This window comes from Macaca mulatta, chromosome 8, assembly GCF_049350105.2.
Source record: "Macaca mulatta isolate MMU2019108-1 chromosome 8, T2T-MMU8v2.0, whole genome shotgun sequence".
Classification (NCBI taxonomy): Eukaryota; Metazoa; Chordata; class Mammalia; order Primates; family Cercopithecidae; genus Macaca; species Macaca mulatta.
Genome location: NC_133413.1, coordinates 140,791,742 through 140,807,183, shown reverse-complemented (window position 1 = coordinate 140,807,183; position 15,442 = coordinate 140,791,742). Strand labels below are relative to the sequence as shown.

General features: G+C 44.7%; 1 protein-coding gene across 4 annotated transcripts in view; it reads left to right on the top strand.

Moving 5' to 3' along the window:
• Window positions 1-15,442, top strand: part of ASAP1 (ArfGAP with SH3 domain, ankyrin repeat and PH domain 1) — a 395,945-nt gene that overhangs the window by 32,158 nt on the left and 348,345 nt on the right. For all 4 annotated transcript variants that reach the window (XM_077944032.1, XM_077944031.1, XM_015145993.3 and 1 more), the window contains exon 2: window positions 10,119-10,204. In XM_077944032.1, coding sequence (XP_077800158.1) covers window positions 10,196-10,204 — 9 coding nt within the window. In that variant the 5' untranslated portion in view covers window positions 10,119-10,195. The remainder of the gene's footprint in view (window positions 1-10,118; window positions 10,205-15,442) is intronic.

The window sequence follows — 15,442 nt, the reverse complement described above, 5'->3', positions numbered from 1 at the left end:
TGACCTTCCTAGCTGTGCCTCTCACTGCTCTGGGCTCGGTGAAGACAGCGTGATTGAAAGGGGCGATGTGGCCGATACCCACACAGGGCCTGCGTGGTACCTGGTGAGCACTGGACAATGGGGGCTTCCTGCGAGGGAGTAAACCCCATTCCATGCAGACCTCTTTCCATCCTGGTTCCCTTTTCTTTGGACAGGGTGGAGGCTGGGACACTGGGGTGCTGCTCCTGGAAGGTGACTTCCAGGCCTTGGTTGTATTCTCTCTGTCACTGGGACAGTGGTCAGTGGACGCCAACAGGATGCCCAGCCACATGAAACGTGCCTACGGCGCTGGCCTTGCTGGGAAGCCACCGAGTCAGGCCTCCAGGCTGCAGATGTCATTTCTAATTTTGGGTTGTCACAACAGTGGCAGTTGTTCATTGTACGCCTGCTTTATGCTGGCATTTTTTTCCTCCTAACAACACTCTATTAAAAGTGTCATCATCCCTGTCTTAGGGTGGTTTCCCCAAGAAGCCAACACTGATAAAATATTGGAGCATGCATAGTTTCTTAGGGAGGTGATCCAAGGAAACACAGGCGGAGGAATGAGGAAGGGAGACAGAGAAGAGAAGGAGCCAGTGAAGGGCATTAGGCATTTATCAGGCAGGCAATTGTGCTTTCATTCCTCTGGGGACTTTTCAGGGTTGTCAGAACCAAGGGGCAAGGAGCTGGGATATTGTTTCCTGATTTCCACTCATCCTTGTCTGAAGGCCACAGCTAGAAGCATTCATTTCCTGGCACTCCCAGCTTGCACCTTGGTGGCTGAGAGCAAACTCTTGGGGCAGAGTGGCAGGTGTTGCTTGCAGTAAGATCCACCTGCCCTGTAATGACCTGTGAGAGTCAAGGCATTGTGTGTAGGCATCATCATAGTCTGCAGACATCTCTATTTTTCAGAAGAAGACACAAGGCTGGGCTCAGTGGCTCATGCCTGTAATCCCAGCAATTTGGGGGGCCAAGGTGGGTGGATCACCTGAGGTCAGGAGTTCGAGACCAGCCTGGCCAACATGGCAAAACCCTATCTCTACTCAAAATACAAAAATTAGCTGGGCATGGTGGTGCACACCTGTAATCCCAGCTACTTGGGAGGCTGAGGCAGGAGAATCTCTTGAACCCGGGAGATGGAGGTTGCAGTGAGTGGAGATTGCGTCACTGTACTCCAGCCTGGGTGACAGAGCAAGACTGTCTCAAAAAACAGAAAAAGAAGATGACACAGGTTCCCAGAAGTGATTTTTTGTCACTCAAGATCAGCCAGAAATTAGGTGGGAGAGCCCATGTTGGAATGTGTCTTTCTGTCCCAAGGACTCTCCTCTTTGCAGTGCTTGGGAAATTCTCCCAGCCCTGGGCTGCAGCACAAGGGAGCAGCTTCCCAGATGGCTCTGCGCTCAGCATACTTGCTGAGAGTGAACTCAAGATTGTTTGAAATGACCTGGACGATATGATCACACAGTGGGCAGCACAGGAGACCCTAGGCTCCCTTGGATTTCACATTCCACACTTGCGCTTCTTCCCAGGGGACCCTGAAGGAAATGTGTCATTTGTGGTGGCACAGACTGGGTTGAGCCTGCTCCTGCTGGCATGAGGAGTGGATTGCGTGGCTAGTGAGTGAGCCTAGCCTGCTTCCGGGCTTAGAATAAACTTGAGAACTCTCAAGTTTATTTCATTATTCTCTTCTTGGGGTCCCGAGGCTGTTTCTCTGGCATTCACTTATTTTAAGATTCACAGAATTCTTAGGATGTAACTTTTTTAAATGCTGAGGATTTGTTAATCACTTATAGTAGGTAGGTCCTATGGTACCAGTACATGTCCTTTTTCTTGTCGTCGGTGAGGTTATTTGATGAAAGCCTTATTCCTTAAGCAGAGACCACGTCCGTTTTGCTAACCAATACTTCCTTGATATTTAACTTAATATTTTTTTTCAATATATTAGTGGATGAATAGATGCATTTTCCCAGCAGATAATTCTCACTGTGGGAAGCTGTAGCCAATGGAAAAAAGCATGCAGTAGGCACTTACGAGATGTTTGGGAGGCAGGTGCTTTGACATTGTGTTCACACTCCGATGATATCACTGACAGCCATTCATCCTGTCTGTTTCTATACCTGTCCCTGCCCCACCAGACTGTGAGCTCTCTATGGGCAATGACCTTGTGTTACTCAACTCACCCTCCTCACTGTCAGGCCCAGAGCCTGCAGTATACTCAGAGTAGGCTGTAAGACATGCAGTCACAGTTGTCATGAATTTATAAACCAGCAAGACAGTGGTTCTGGTCTTTCGGCTTGTGGGTCCTTCGCAGTGACCTCTTCTTTGGAGAGGAAAGACCCAAACCATCTTTGACTGTTATCATTTGAACCAACAAATGAGGCGGGCAGTTGGGGGCAGGGCCAAAGCTAAGGTCCAGCAGCCTCGGCATTGTCAGGGAGTGGGCTTCTGCAAGGTCTCCTCTGTATCTCTCTGAACCATAGCCTATTGGATAGTCCTGGGAAGATAGAGTTAGCAGAAGGGCCCATCTCAAACACATGCATGCCAGCCAGGGAGAAGAGAGATTAGGAAAAACAGCAGGAGTCCAAAGTTACCTGGCCCGAGGTTACAGATGCCTAACTCAGGGCTGATCAGGGTTGGTAGGGAGGCAGGACTTGTGGCTTGCCAGCAGATATGGAAACTGAAAGACGTAGCAATTAGTACAAAATCCCCATGACCAACTCATATGGTCTCAGCATTTACATTCAAGAGTCACCACAGGAGAGGAGATTTTTTTTTTTTTTTTTTTTTTTGAGACACAGTCTCACTCTGTCACCCAGGCTGGAGTGCAGTGGTGCAATCTTGGCTCACTGCAACCTCTGCCTCCTGGGTTCAAGCTATTTTCCTGTCCCCAGCCTCCCGAGTAGCTGGGACTACAGGCACCCGCCACCATGTCTGGCTAATTTTTGTATTTTTAGTAGAGATGTGGTTTCACCATGTTGGCCAGGCTGGTCTCCAACTCCTGACCTCAGGTGATCCACCCACCTTGGCCTCCCAAAGTGCTGGGATTACAAGCATGAGGTACCACATCCAGCCAGGAGAGGAGATTGGACTTACCTTTATGAACAATCAGGAACTGATACCAAATGGGGTATATTTGGTCATGATCCATAGTGCCTTGCTTAGCACAGCAGATAAAGTTCTGAGCTTTGAAATCAAACTCTTTCAAGTTTGAGTTCTGAATCCACCACCACTAACCAGCTGTATGACTTGGGAAATGTTATATAACTTCTGTGAGCCTCAGTTTCCTTATCTAAAATGCAGACAATCACAGTTCCTTGCAGAGTTCCTTGTAGGATTTAATGAATATGCCTAGGATGGGGTCTGATACGTAAAAGGGTTCTTCAGAGAAACAGAACTTATGGGATATATGTAAGGGGAGATTTATTATAGGGAATTGGCTCATCCCTATAATAAGTGGAACTGATTATGGAGGCTGATCTGCCATCTGCAAGCTGGACAACCAGGAAAGCCAGTGGTGTAATTCAGTCCTAGCCTGAAGGTCTAAAAACCAGGGGAACTGATGGTGTAAATCCCAGTCTATGTTTGAAGTTCTGAGAACCAGGAGCACCAATGTCCAAAGGCAGAAGAAGATGCGTGTCCCAGCTCAGGTAGAGAGCAAACTCACCCTTCCTTCTACTTTCTGTTCTATTAATACTAGGCCTTCAATGGATTGGATGATGCCCACTCACGTTGGGAAGGGTACTCTTCCTTACTCAGTCTCCTGATTCAAATCCTAATCTCTTGCAGAAACACCCTCACAGACACAACCAGAAATACTGTTTTACCAGCTATCTGGGCATCCTTTAGCGCAGTCAAGTTGACGCATAAAACAACAATAAGGGGTTGTGGGGTTATTAGCAGTGCTGTAAGAGTTCACAAGTGGATAGATCGTTGGGCTGGGAAAGTCTGAGAAAGCTTCCTGGAAGAGGTGGAATGTCACCTGGGACTAGACAAGTTGGGCTTCTGATCGCTTAAGAGGAATAGTATCACAGAAATATATTTGGTCTATTTTCTCTAGGTCCCTGATTTTCTAAGTACAGCTTCCACAGAACAGGAAAGAATTACATCAGTAAATAGGAAAAGTGCTTGGTGTGATATTATGGGGGAAAAATTGTCCAAGCTGTAGCCAGCTGCAGATGACTCAAGAGTTTATTACATCCTCTATAAAAGGATACAAATCCTAGCATTCGTGGAGTCACTTCTGTTGAATACAAAACACCTATTTGAGGAATGGCAATAAAGAACGGTTTATGTACCAAATGATTTATGGCCCCGAATCCTGCATGGCATCAGGAATGGCTGTCCTGACTGACAAACCGTAAGTCATAGAACAGAATTTCAGTGGAAAAGCTGAAACGTGGGTGGTAACAAATGTGATGCTTGATGGTAATGAATTCTGGTTCACTTTAGCAGGCAGGTGCTTTAAATCTTCTGTTGCTGGTGGCAGCGGGAAATGAGAGGTGGTACAGAAGACCGTGGGGGTTGATAGACGTTGTTCACTCACTCCATTGACAGATATTTATTGAGCATCTAGGTACAGATGCTGCCACTCCTCTGCTCATATCTTTGAGCGCTCCCCGGAAGGCACTGCAGACAGTGCTGGTTCACACAGAGGGCTTCCTGCATCTCAGCCTGAGACTTATGACCTGGTTGTGTTTGGGCAGTGAGGGATGGAGGGTGGCAGGTAAATGCCCCAGATTCCTTTCCCTTCGGCGGGGCATTCTGAGGTGTGTGCTCTCCACAGGCTCTCAGAAGGTCCCCTAGTGGGATTGAGCCTGAGGTGCCCAAGCAATAACCTACATAACCTTGGACGAGTTCCTCAACGTCTAAGTTTTTGCTTCTTCTAGGATGGGTGTGGGGATTAAATGAGGCAGTAATATCACTACCACCACAGCTAGCTCCCAGGCATTCATCAGTTACGGGGAGCCAACCATTCTTTGCTTAGTGCTTGAATCATGTTCTCTTATTAATTCTTGCTATGACTGCATGAGGTAGGTACTTTCCTTATGTTTACTAGCTGTGCTGTAAGAGTTCAGAAATGGACAGATTGTTGGGCTGGCAACATTGGAGAAAGCTTCCTAGAAGAGGTGGAATTTCAGCTCGGACTAGACAAGTTTGGCTTCTGATAGTTTAAGAGGAATAGCATCATAAAAATAAGTTTGATCTGTTTTCTTTTAAGTCCCTAATTTTCCAAGTATAGCTTCCACAGAACAGGAAATCCAATTTTAAAGATGAGAGAACTAGGCCGGGCACAGTGGCTCATGCCAAACCCCAGCACTTTGGGAGGCCGAGGCGGGTGGATCACCTGAGGTCAGGAGTTCGAGATCATCCTGGCCAACGTGGTGAAACCCCGTCCCTACAAAAATACAAAAAATTAGCTGGGCATGGTGGTGCATGCCTGTAATCCCAGCTACTTGGGAGGCTGAGGCAGGAGAAACGCTTGAACCTGGGAGACGGAGGTTGCAGTGAGCAGAGATCGCGCCACTGCACTCCAGCACTCCAGCCTGGGTGACACAGCAAGACTCTGTCTCAAAAAAAAAAGAAAAAAAAAAGAGACAACTAAAGTATGAAAGGATAAATAACTCATTAGAGATTCATAATCTGCATTCTAACCCAGATGCATTTGTTCTAGGGGCCAGCTTTTAATAAGTCATACTGTTAGAGTACAGGATCTGCAAGGAAGCTGTCATCGTCATTATCATCATCATCATCCAGTGCCTAGTACGTAGTGGGTGACCCATAATTATAGAATTTTAAAAATAATGAATGAATGAATGAATGAATGAATGAATGAATATTAGTCCTTTAAGATCATGAACTTTCTTTAGTTTTGTTCTTTGCTCTGTCTTTAGGCAGCAAGAGCAGTCCCTGGCACAGGGTAGTTCCCTGCTTCTAAGAAAATTACGGTAATCGAAATGTATTCTTTGCTTCACCCTTACAAAAAGAAAACAAACGAGTCCCAGAGATGAAATGGCCTTAATATAGGAACAGTATTTATCTTCAGGTATTGGGATAATAATTGATTTTTATTTTATGCCTTAATATTTTTTCTGATGAACCTGGATTACTTTCTTAACTGGAAAGAAATAATCTCTGTTTGAATAAAAAATCATTCTCAGAGCATCAAATGGGTCTCCAAGTGCCGTGGGTGAGGTACGGACATAGACGTAGCTGCTAACCTACTTCGAGCGAGTTCAGAGTCAAGGCAGCAGGACGTGAACTGACTTTGGTGTCACACCTCACACAGCTCTTTCACACTCCGTCTCCCCGGAGGTTCACGACGGTCTAGTGACGTAGGCCAGGCTGGGATTAGTGACCTCATTTCATAAACCTGAGGGCTAAAGAGGCTCACTGACAAGGGTGAAGCTCTCCATAGGGGTGGATCTGGGACTGGAACTTTTGATAATTAGGCCCAGTGGCCTTCCCCCCACCCCAGCAGCCTGTCATGAAGACGCTCTGAAGGAATGGGACAAGAGTGGAGGTAGGTTGGTGCATCACAGACTCATGGGACAGCATCTGCAGGACCCTTTTATGTTTTATGCAGAAGAAGCCTGGCTTGGAGTTTTTTAGACCACCTGGGTCAGGATCTTAGTTCTGCCACACACTGTCTTGGACACGTTATTTCATATCCTGTGAGTTACAATTTTTTCATCTATAAATCTGGCCCAGTGTCTTCCTTGCAGGATTGTTGTGCGGGTCCAGTTGGCACCAAGGAGGTGGGAATTCTGCAAGAGTAGCTGTCGATGGTCATCATACTTGTGCTGTCTGTGTGCATGGCTTTCATTTTCCTGACCTGTGTTGATACTTGGTGTTCATAAATTAATATTCCGTTGTGAATTAGGCAGTTTTTGCTGAGTAGCAAAAACCTCAGAATTTCAGAGGCTTGTTTGACAGCAGATACATATCTTCATGCTCAAGGATCTATGGGGTTGGTTGTGGTTTAGCTGATCTAGGTTGTGCATGGCTAGTTTATGCCGGACTTGTGGTTCATTCCGATCTGCTCCACATTCCTTTGATCTGAGTTCAGACTAAAAGGCAGCAACAGACAGTGGCTATGGAGACATATTCCTTTTGTGGTGCATCATAGGAGGGCAGGAGGGATAGACTTGGGACCAGCACACTGTCACTTCTAGCCACATTCCATTGGCTAAAGCAAGTCAGTGATCCAGTCCAGAATCCAGTGAGACAGGGAAGAAAACACCATTCACTCTAGTGGGATGTACTACAAAGTCCCATGACAAAGGGCAGAAATGTGTAGTTCATAGTCATGCTGGAAGTGAAGAAGTGGGAAGACTCATCCAGTCTACCATACTAACTCAGCTGCCACGCTTGGGTGAAGCACGGAAAGCAAAGGAATAACCAACTGAGGGGTGGGCTGGGAAAGGCATTGACTATGTATGCAAGTAACACATACTTATTTTTCATAAGCATGTGCTTAGAAGTTGGGTTCTAGAGGTCAATATTGTAGGAAGATCATGATCTTTGATTCTGAAGGATAGCATATGCTTATCCTTGTGCCGGTACCACACTGTCCTGATTTCTTTAGCTTTGTGGGTTTCAAAGTCAGGAAATAGGAGTCCAACATTGTTACTCATTTTCAAGATTGTTTTGGCTATCCTGAGTCCATTGCATTTCCATATGCAATTTAAGATAAGCTTGTCAGTTCCTCATCTAATTTAAATTTGTGGTTCAGTGCTCAGGAAGATTCAATTGCTATTGGCATCTAAGTTTGAAAGAAGTAGTTTGATCATTTATCCAATAAGTATCTATTAATATTGTTGTGCCGGGCATTGTATAGTTGGTACTGCAACATAGACCAATGAACAAATGCAAACACAATCTTTGTACCCATGTAGCTTATAATTGAAGAAAATTAGCAGATATTAATCAATCTTCACATTAAAACATAATTAAAAGTGAGATAAATTCCACGATCTAATCTGAAGGTGCAGAGTTTCTCTGAGCATATAATATTTAAGGAAGAACAGGAGTTACCTAGGCACAGAAGATGAGAGAAGAAGCCTTCCAGGCAGAGAGAACAGCACGGGCAAAGGACCTGTGGTGGAACAACTGCAGCATGTTCCAGAATCTAAGAAAATGTCCTACAGGCCGGGCGCGGTGGCCCACACCTGTAATCCCAGCACTTTGGGAGGCCAAAGTGGGCAGATCACCTGAGGTCAGGAGTTCGAGACCAGCCTGCTCAACATGGCAGAACCCCGTCTCTACTGAAAATACAAAAAATTAACCGAGTGTGGTGGTAGGCTCCTGTAATCCCAGCTACTTGGGAGGCTGAGGGAGGAGAATTGCTTGAACCTGGGAGGCGGAGGTTGCCGTGAGCCGAGATTGCGCCACTGCACTCCAGCCTGGGCAACAAGAGCAAAAGTCCATCACACACACACACACACACACACACACGCACAATAATAATAATAATAATTTAAAAAGAAAAAGAAAGCGTCCCATGGCTGCAGCATTGTGCCTGGTAGGATAAGGTCAGATAGATGAGCAAGAGTCAGAACATGTTCAGTGATTTGGATTTTTAGCTGAAGCACTGAGAAGCTATTGAGGAATGTTAAGCTAGTGATGGAGAGTTGAGGGATGACACAATCAAATTTGTGTTTTCAAAATTGTATTCTTCATATCACTCAATTGTTAAGTGTCAGTCTTATTTAGATCTGGGTTTTTTTGTTTTTTTTTTTTTTTTCAAAAAAACACTTGTTAAAAACACCATGTTTGACATTTATGAGACTATTAAGGATTTGTGTGAATCCTTAAGGATTTGTGTGAACATTGTGTGAATATTTGATGATATCAAGGAATTATTGCTATCTTTTTAAGATATGGTAGTAGTTTTACTGTGATATTTTTTCCAGAGACCTTATCTTAGAAATCCATGTGGTAATATTTATGACTGAAATGATAAGATACCTGGAAATTTCCTCAAAATAATAATGCACGGGCAGGAAGGATGAGGGTTTGGATGGGGTGGGTGTGATTATGGGTTAATGTGATTAGACTGGGTGGTGGGTTCAGGTGGTATATGATACACTTCTCTGTTTTTATGTCTGTACACAATTCCCTGTAATAAAAGGTTAAAAAAAAAAAAAAAAAAAAAAACACAAAAGATTATTCTGCTTTCAGCATGGAAGACTAGATTTCAGAGGGAGAAATGGTGACGAGGGGAGATCAGTTAGGAGGCAGTGGCAGTGGCCCAGGTAAGAATCATGGAGGCTTGGTCCAGAGCTGGACCAGTGGAGTTGGGGAGAGATAAGTGGAGAGATCTTTAGGAAGTAAAGTAGACATGAATTGGGGATGGGTTGGTTATAGGGGTGAGGGAGATGGTGGAACCGAGATGTCCCTCGGTTTTTGGCCCTGGATGGAGATGACACACTGAGCTAGGAATCACTGGATAAAAACCAAGGAGGTCCCTTGGCTCAATTTATTTTTATATCCCCACCTCTGTTTCCCTCCATTCTGCAAATATTGAAGCTGTTCCCTTATGTAACAGCTTTTATCCCAGACTTCCTGTGCTCTGTGCACTCAGCAATTAATTAAGCTTTGGTATGCATGAATTAATTAAAATCCTCTCCCAGGTTCAGAGGGGCTGTCCTGAAATATGTGTATTCATCTATATCTGCCTTCATCCTGGAACTGATTTCCTTTGCTGGGTGAACACTTTTGCTTTCTCGTGGGCACACAGCTGCAGGCGTCTGTCTGTCTGTGTGTTGCATCCATCAGCACCTTTAATTTTATGTTTAGGAGCCTAGGTCTAGAGAAGTTAATGACTTGTAAATTGCTCTCCAACGTAGAGCTAGAAATAGAATGCCGGAAGGATTCCTGAGCACTTACTTGCATAGAGATTCAATGACGGAGGTATCAGCCCCACCGTAGGAAGCTGAAATAGTAGTTTCCTTCATATTTCTGACAGCCACTCTGTGGTGCAAGAACATTCCTGACAAAGGTGCAGCCTCCATATGAAATCCCATGTTGGTCTGAGACAATGTCTTCTGCCCAGTTTCACTGGATGACTCTTGTCCCCTTTTTGTCCTGCCCCCATCCAGGTCATTTTCTGATGTGACGGCTGAGACATGAGATCTTCAGCCTCCAGGCTCTCCAGTTTTTCGTCGAGAGATTCACTATGGAATCGGTGAGTGATCTCTAGCCCACCCTGTCCAGAAAACCTGGCCTGGGAGATACAGTGGGATTCTTCTTGGGAGTTGAAATGCAGAATTTTATCAAACACAAGCACTGGAATCTAACAGAGACTGTTGGCACGATTGTTATCAGAGAACAGATCTCTAGCATTTGTACAGGTGTAGACTGTCTACTATGTTTTCTGTCACATTATCCATTGCCTTTATTTATAAGGAAAGTTGTCTGAGTGGTGGTACCTATAAGAAGTCGAGAGTAGCAACAACAGTGACACCATCAACAATATAAGGTGCTATAGGAGTCCACTGTGTTTTAGGTTCTTTAAAAACATTTCAGGCCGGACGTGGTGGCTCAAGCCTGTAATCCCAGCACTTTGGGAGGCTGAGGTGGGTGGATCGTTTGAGGTCAGGAGTTTAAAACCAGCCTGACCAACATGGTGAAACCTTGTCTCTACTAAAATATAAAAATTCACTGGGCGTGGTAGCATGTGACTATAATCTCAGCTACTTGGGAGGCTGAGGCAGGAGAATTGCTTGAACCCGGGAGGCGAAGGTTGCAGTAAGCCAAGATTGCGCCACTACACTCCAGCCTGGGCAACATAGTGAGACTCCCTCTCAAAAATAAAAATTAAAATTAAAAATTAAAAATACAATAAAATAAAATTTCATTTACTCCACCCAACAATCCTGCCAAGTAAGAATTTCTACTTTCGGCTGGGTGCAGTGGCTCACGCCTGTAACCCCAGCACTTTGGGAGGCCAAGGCGGGTGGATCACCTGAGGTCAGTAGTTCGAGACCAACCTGGCCAACATGGTGAAACCCCATCTCTACTAAAAATACAAAAAATTAGCCGGGCGTGGTGGCAGGCGCCTGTAATCCCAGCTACTCGGGAGGCTGAAGAAGGAGAATCACTTGAACCCCAGAAGCAGAGGTTGCAGTGGGCTGAGATCACGCCACTGCACCCCAGCCTGGGGGTCAAGAACAAGACTTCATCTAAAAAAAAAAAAAAAGAATTTCTACATTCATTTTACAGATAAAGAACTTGCCCAGCTAGATGTAAGTCAGTTTTCCCTTACTGCAGGACCCTTGTATTTTTTTTTTTTTTAAATACACTATGCCATGTCACCTCTTGGGAGAGGTAGAGGTATGACTTATTCCATTTTGCAGCTGGGAATACTGAGGCCTGGTGTAGGGACACATGATGAAGCGTCTAAGGAGCCTGGCCTCAGTGGATGAAAGTTTGTGTTAGAGGATGATAAAAATTAGACTGGACAGGAAGAACCATGAAAAGCTAGGCTGGGAAAACTTGTAGAGTCTGAGAATCTTAAAAAGCTGGCGGACTGACTGGCACAGGGTTGACCTATTGGGGCCTGGGTTTCTAAGAAGTCCACGTGGTGGAAAGTGTGTGGGTGCTAGAAGGGGTGGTTGAATCCTGGCCCTGGCACTGACTTGCTGTGTGATCTCACACAAGATACTGACTTTCAGCCGGGCGCAGTGGCTCACGCCTGTAATCCCAGCACTTTTGGAGGCCGAGACGGGCGGATCACCTGAGGTTGGGAGTTCGAGACCAGTCTAACCAACATGGAGAAACCCCGTCTCTACTAAAAATACAAAATTAGCTGGGTGTGGTGGCGCGTGCCTGTAATCCCAGCTACTTGGGAGGCTGAGGCCGGAGAATCTCTTGAACCCGGGAGGCGGAGGTTGCGATAAACTGAGATTGCGCCGTTATACTCCGGCCTGGAAAAAAAAAAAAAAAGACACTGACTTTCTCTGTTTCTTCTGTTTTCTTATCCTTGAAAAAGGGGTAATATTTATGTTTCAGATTTTTTGGTGTAGTTTAGAAAAAATGTGTAGTAAAGTGTTTTACATAAAGTAGGCACATAGGGCATTGTAATTGCTTAAATTTTTAGGTTGAAAATAGTTTTTAAAGGATGATGAGATAAACAAATGTGTCCTGAATGGGTGGGTGAGGTGAGAGGCTGGAGGCAGAGAGGCCAACCTGAGAGATTTTGATATGATTCAGACATGATACTGCCTTCCAGGGTAAATGAAGCTTTACTTTTATTTTCAAAATTTTTGTCTATTATAGGATTACCCAAAGTCATGTTTATTTTGTTTTTTTCTTTTTATAAGTCGAGTCCAGCACAAAATGGCATTCATTTTGCAGGTATCTTTTTAGGTGATATTAATTATAATTGCAATAACTCAGTGCATTATTAGAATCAGGTTCTGCTGACAATAACATAAAATCTAAAAGAACATTGGCTTAGAGAAGTGTCTCTCTTACCTAAAAGTTCAGGTACAAGTAGTACAGATTTTCTACAGCAATCTATGAGAGACCTGGGCTTTTTCTCTCGTTTGTCTGTCATATGAGCCTCTATTCCCAAGGTCACCTCATGGCCCCATTTTAGCTGCTTCTGCTCTAGCCATCACATCTAACAGCAGGAGGAAGGAACGAGATGAAGAAAGGCACGCCCCATCCTTTAAGGATGTTTCCTGGAAGTTGCACCTCCCGCTCCTACTTATATTCTACTGTCCAGAATTTAGTTCTCTGGCTACATTTTGCGGCAGAGAAAGCTGGGAAGTGGAGTCTTTATTCTGCATGACTGTGTGCTTACCAAATTGAGAGTTGTTATTATAGAAGAAGAGAGCAGATATTGGAGGACAGATCTTTTCTTGCCACACTACTTGTTCTTAGAGGATTCTGCTGACAGGATAGGCTCTGCAGCCAGCATGCTGGAGTTTGCATTCTGGATCCATGGTTTTGTAGTTCTGTGACCTTGGAAAAGCTACTTGACTTCTCTGTGCCTTGGCTTCTTCCTGTTCTCTCCTATTTTATGCAGACTTACAAGGGTTGTTTTGAGCACTAGTTGAGTTAAGGTAAAGCACTTGGAACGGTGCCTGGTACACGGTAAGTGCTATATAAGTTTTAGCCATTATGACTACTACTATTGCTACTAGTATCTCTCTAGTACTTCTACTACTACTGCCACTGCTACTTCTGCTATGACTACTGCTACTTCTGTTACCATTATTACTATTAATACTTTTACCATGTCTGCTGCTTCTACTAATGTTACCACTACTGCTTCTACTGTCACTTCTGCTGCTGCTAGTACTGTTGTGACTACTTCTACTTCTCTTCTACTACTATTACTGCTATGCCATTATTATTTTTAAATTGTATTCTCATAGCATGGTAAGTACTGTTTTTCCCAATAGAAGATAAGAGTCAGAGAGGATAGTAACTTGTCAGATGCCATCCATGGTCTACCCTTGGGTGGGTAGGGGATAGCGACTTAAAGGGAGCATAAGGCAGGTTTCTGTGGTTCTGCTAATCTGCTGTTTCCTGATCTGGGTGATGTTTCATTAGTGTAAAAATTCCTTGCATGACATACTTATGACAGATAATTTTGTGTATGTATCTTATATGTCAATAAAAACATGTCATGTAGCTGGAAAGTGGTGGAGCATGAGTGAAAACTACACTCGCCTGATTATCCAAAACCTGTGCTCTTAGCTGTAACACAAGGCCAGCACCATTATTCCTCTGATTGATTGATTGATTGATTCATTCATTCATTCATTCATCTAACTTATATTGATAACTGCTTATTACTTATGTGCCAGGAACCTGACTAGGATGCCTGGGATACAAAGGTGCATGCTGTAAACATGACCCATCTAGAGGAAAAGGAAAGAGGTAAATGCCATTCAGATTAGCAGCCACCAGGCTAGGTTCAGTGTGGGATGCCCTGGGGCCACAGGAGGGGCATGGAAGCTAACCCAGCCCCACAGGCTCATCTGCTAAAATAACATAGATGTGTCTCTCAACCAACTCCTTTGATGGGGGAAAAGTTCCCACATCAGTGGGTAAGCTGACCACAGGAGGGCCATATCAAGAAATATAAAGCAGTTCTCCCCATCCCTTGCTTAACTGGCATAAGAAGGGGTCAGCTTTTCTTGTCACTGTCACAGTTGTGAACCTACCTGATGTTCCATGGGGTAGGTAATTGCCGCCCTTGTGAGTTCAATAGCAGACAAGGGAATCGCAGGAACAGAGACTTCATTTACCAAGACGTGTGGACAGGGACCTCTTATTTAAAATCAATATGTGGGCTGGGCATGGTGGCTCATGCCTATAATCCTAGCACTTTGGGAGGCCAAGGAGGGTGGATCACCTGAGGCCAGGAGTTTGAGACCAGCCTGGCCAACACAGCGAAACCCTGTCTCTACTAGAAATACAAAAATTAGCCAGGCATGGTGGTGTGCGCCTTGGGAGGCTGAGGCAAGAGAATCGCTTGAACCTAGGAGACAGAGGTTGCAGTGAGCTAAGATTGTGCCGCTGCACTCCAGCCTGGGTGACAAAGCGGGACTCTTTCTCAACAACAATAATGACAACAAAATTCTCATAAATAAGTGAATGAATGAATGAATGAATGAATAACATCACAGTCCACAGCAATGCAGCTGTCATCCCTGGGAAAACTCAAGGGAATAAAGAACAAGACCTGTTTCCTTTATTCACCCCAAATACCATCAGAGAGACAGGAGCACAGCACAGGGAAGTGGAATTGAATTCTAAATTTTGAGCCAGCAGTAGAAATCAGTTGGCCTTATGTTCAGGTTTTTCTCCATATGTAGAAAAGAAGTGACCGAAACTTTAGACCCTCCTCAGCCAAGCCCATGAGAAACCTCTGTGACGCCTCCTCCCTCTTTTGCCTTTCCAAATGTCAAGCAGATGCCCTGTCATTATCATGCCGCCGGCTGTCAGCCCAAATTGAATTTCCCTGAGCCCAGCTGATGTCCCTTTTTGGCTGCAGGGCAGGGGTCAGGAATGCATGCTGCACATGGACGGGAAACGTGTCCCTGGAGCTGAACGCAGAAGGCTGACCTCTCAACTCTGCATTGCTAACATAGTTGGAAGGGTTAGGAAGCCTTATGATTTCTGGATGTAAAAGAAAAAGAAATGCGTTTTAGAAAAACAGTATTTAAGTTCTGCTGCGAAAGCCCTTTCAAAATAATTGAGTCTATTTAAAATTCAACTGGTTGTTTCACAGCATTGACTGTACCTCAGTTAGATACATAAAGTAAGGTTCTGGCTAAACTGAGAGATGGGAAGTGATGATCCTGGTCTTATCTTCCTCCCTCATTTCCTATTTCCCTCCCCGCCTTTAAAATTTATTAAACAGCGACTGTGTGCCAGGTCCTACGCTCCGTCCTGGGGAAATACA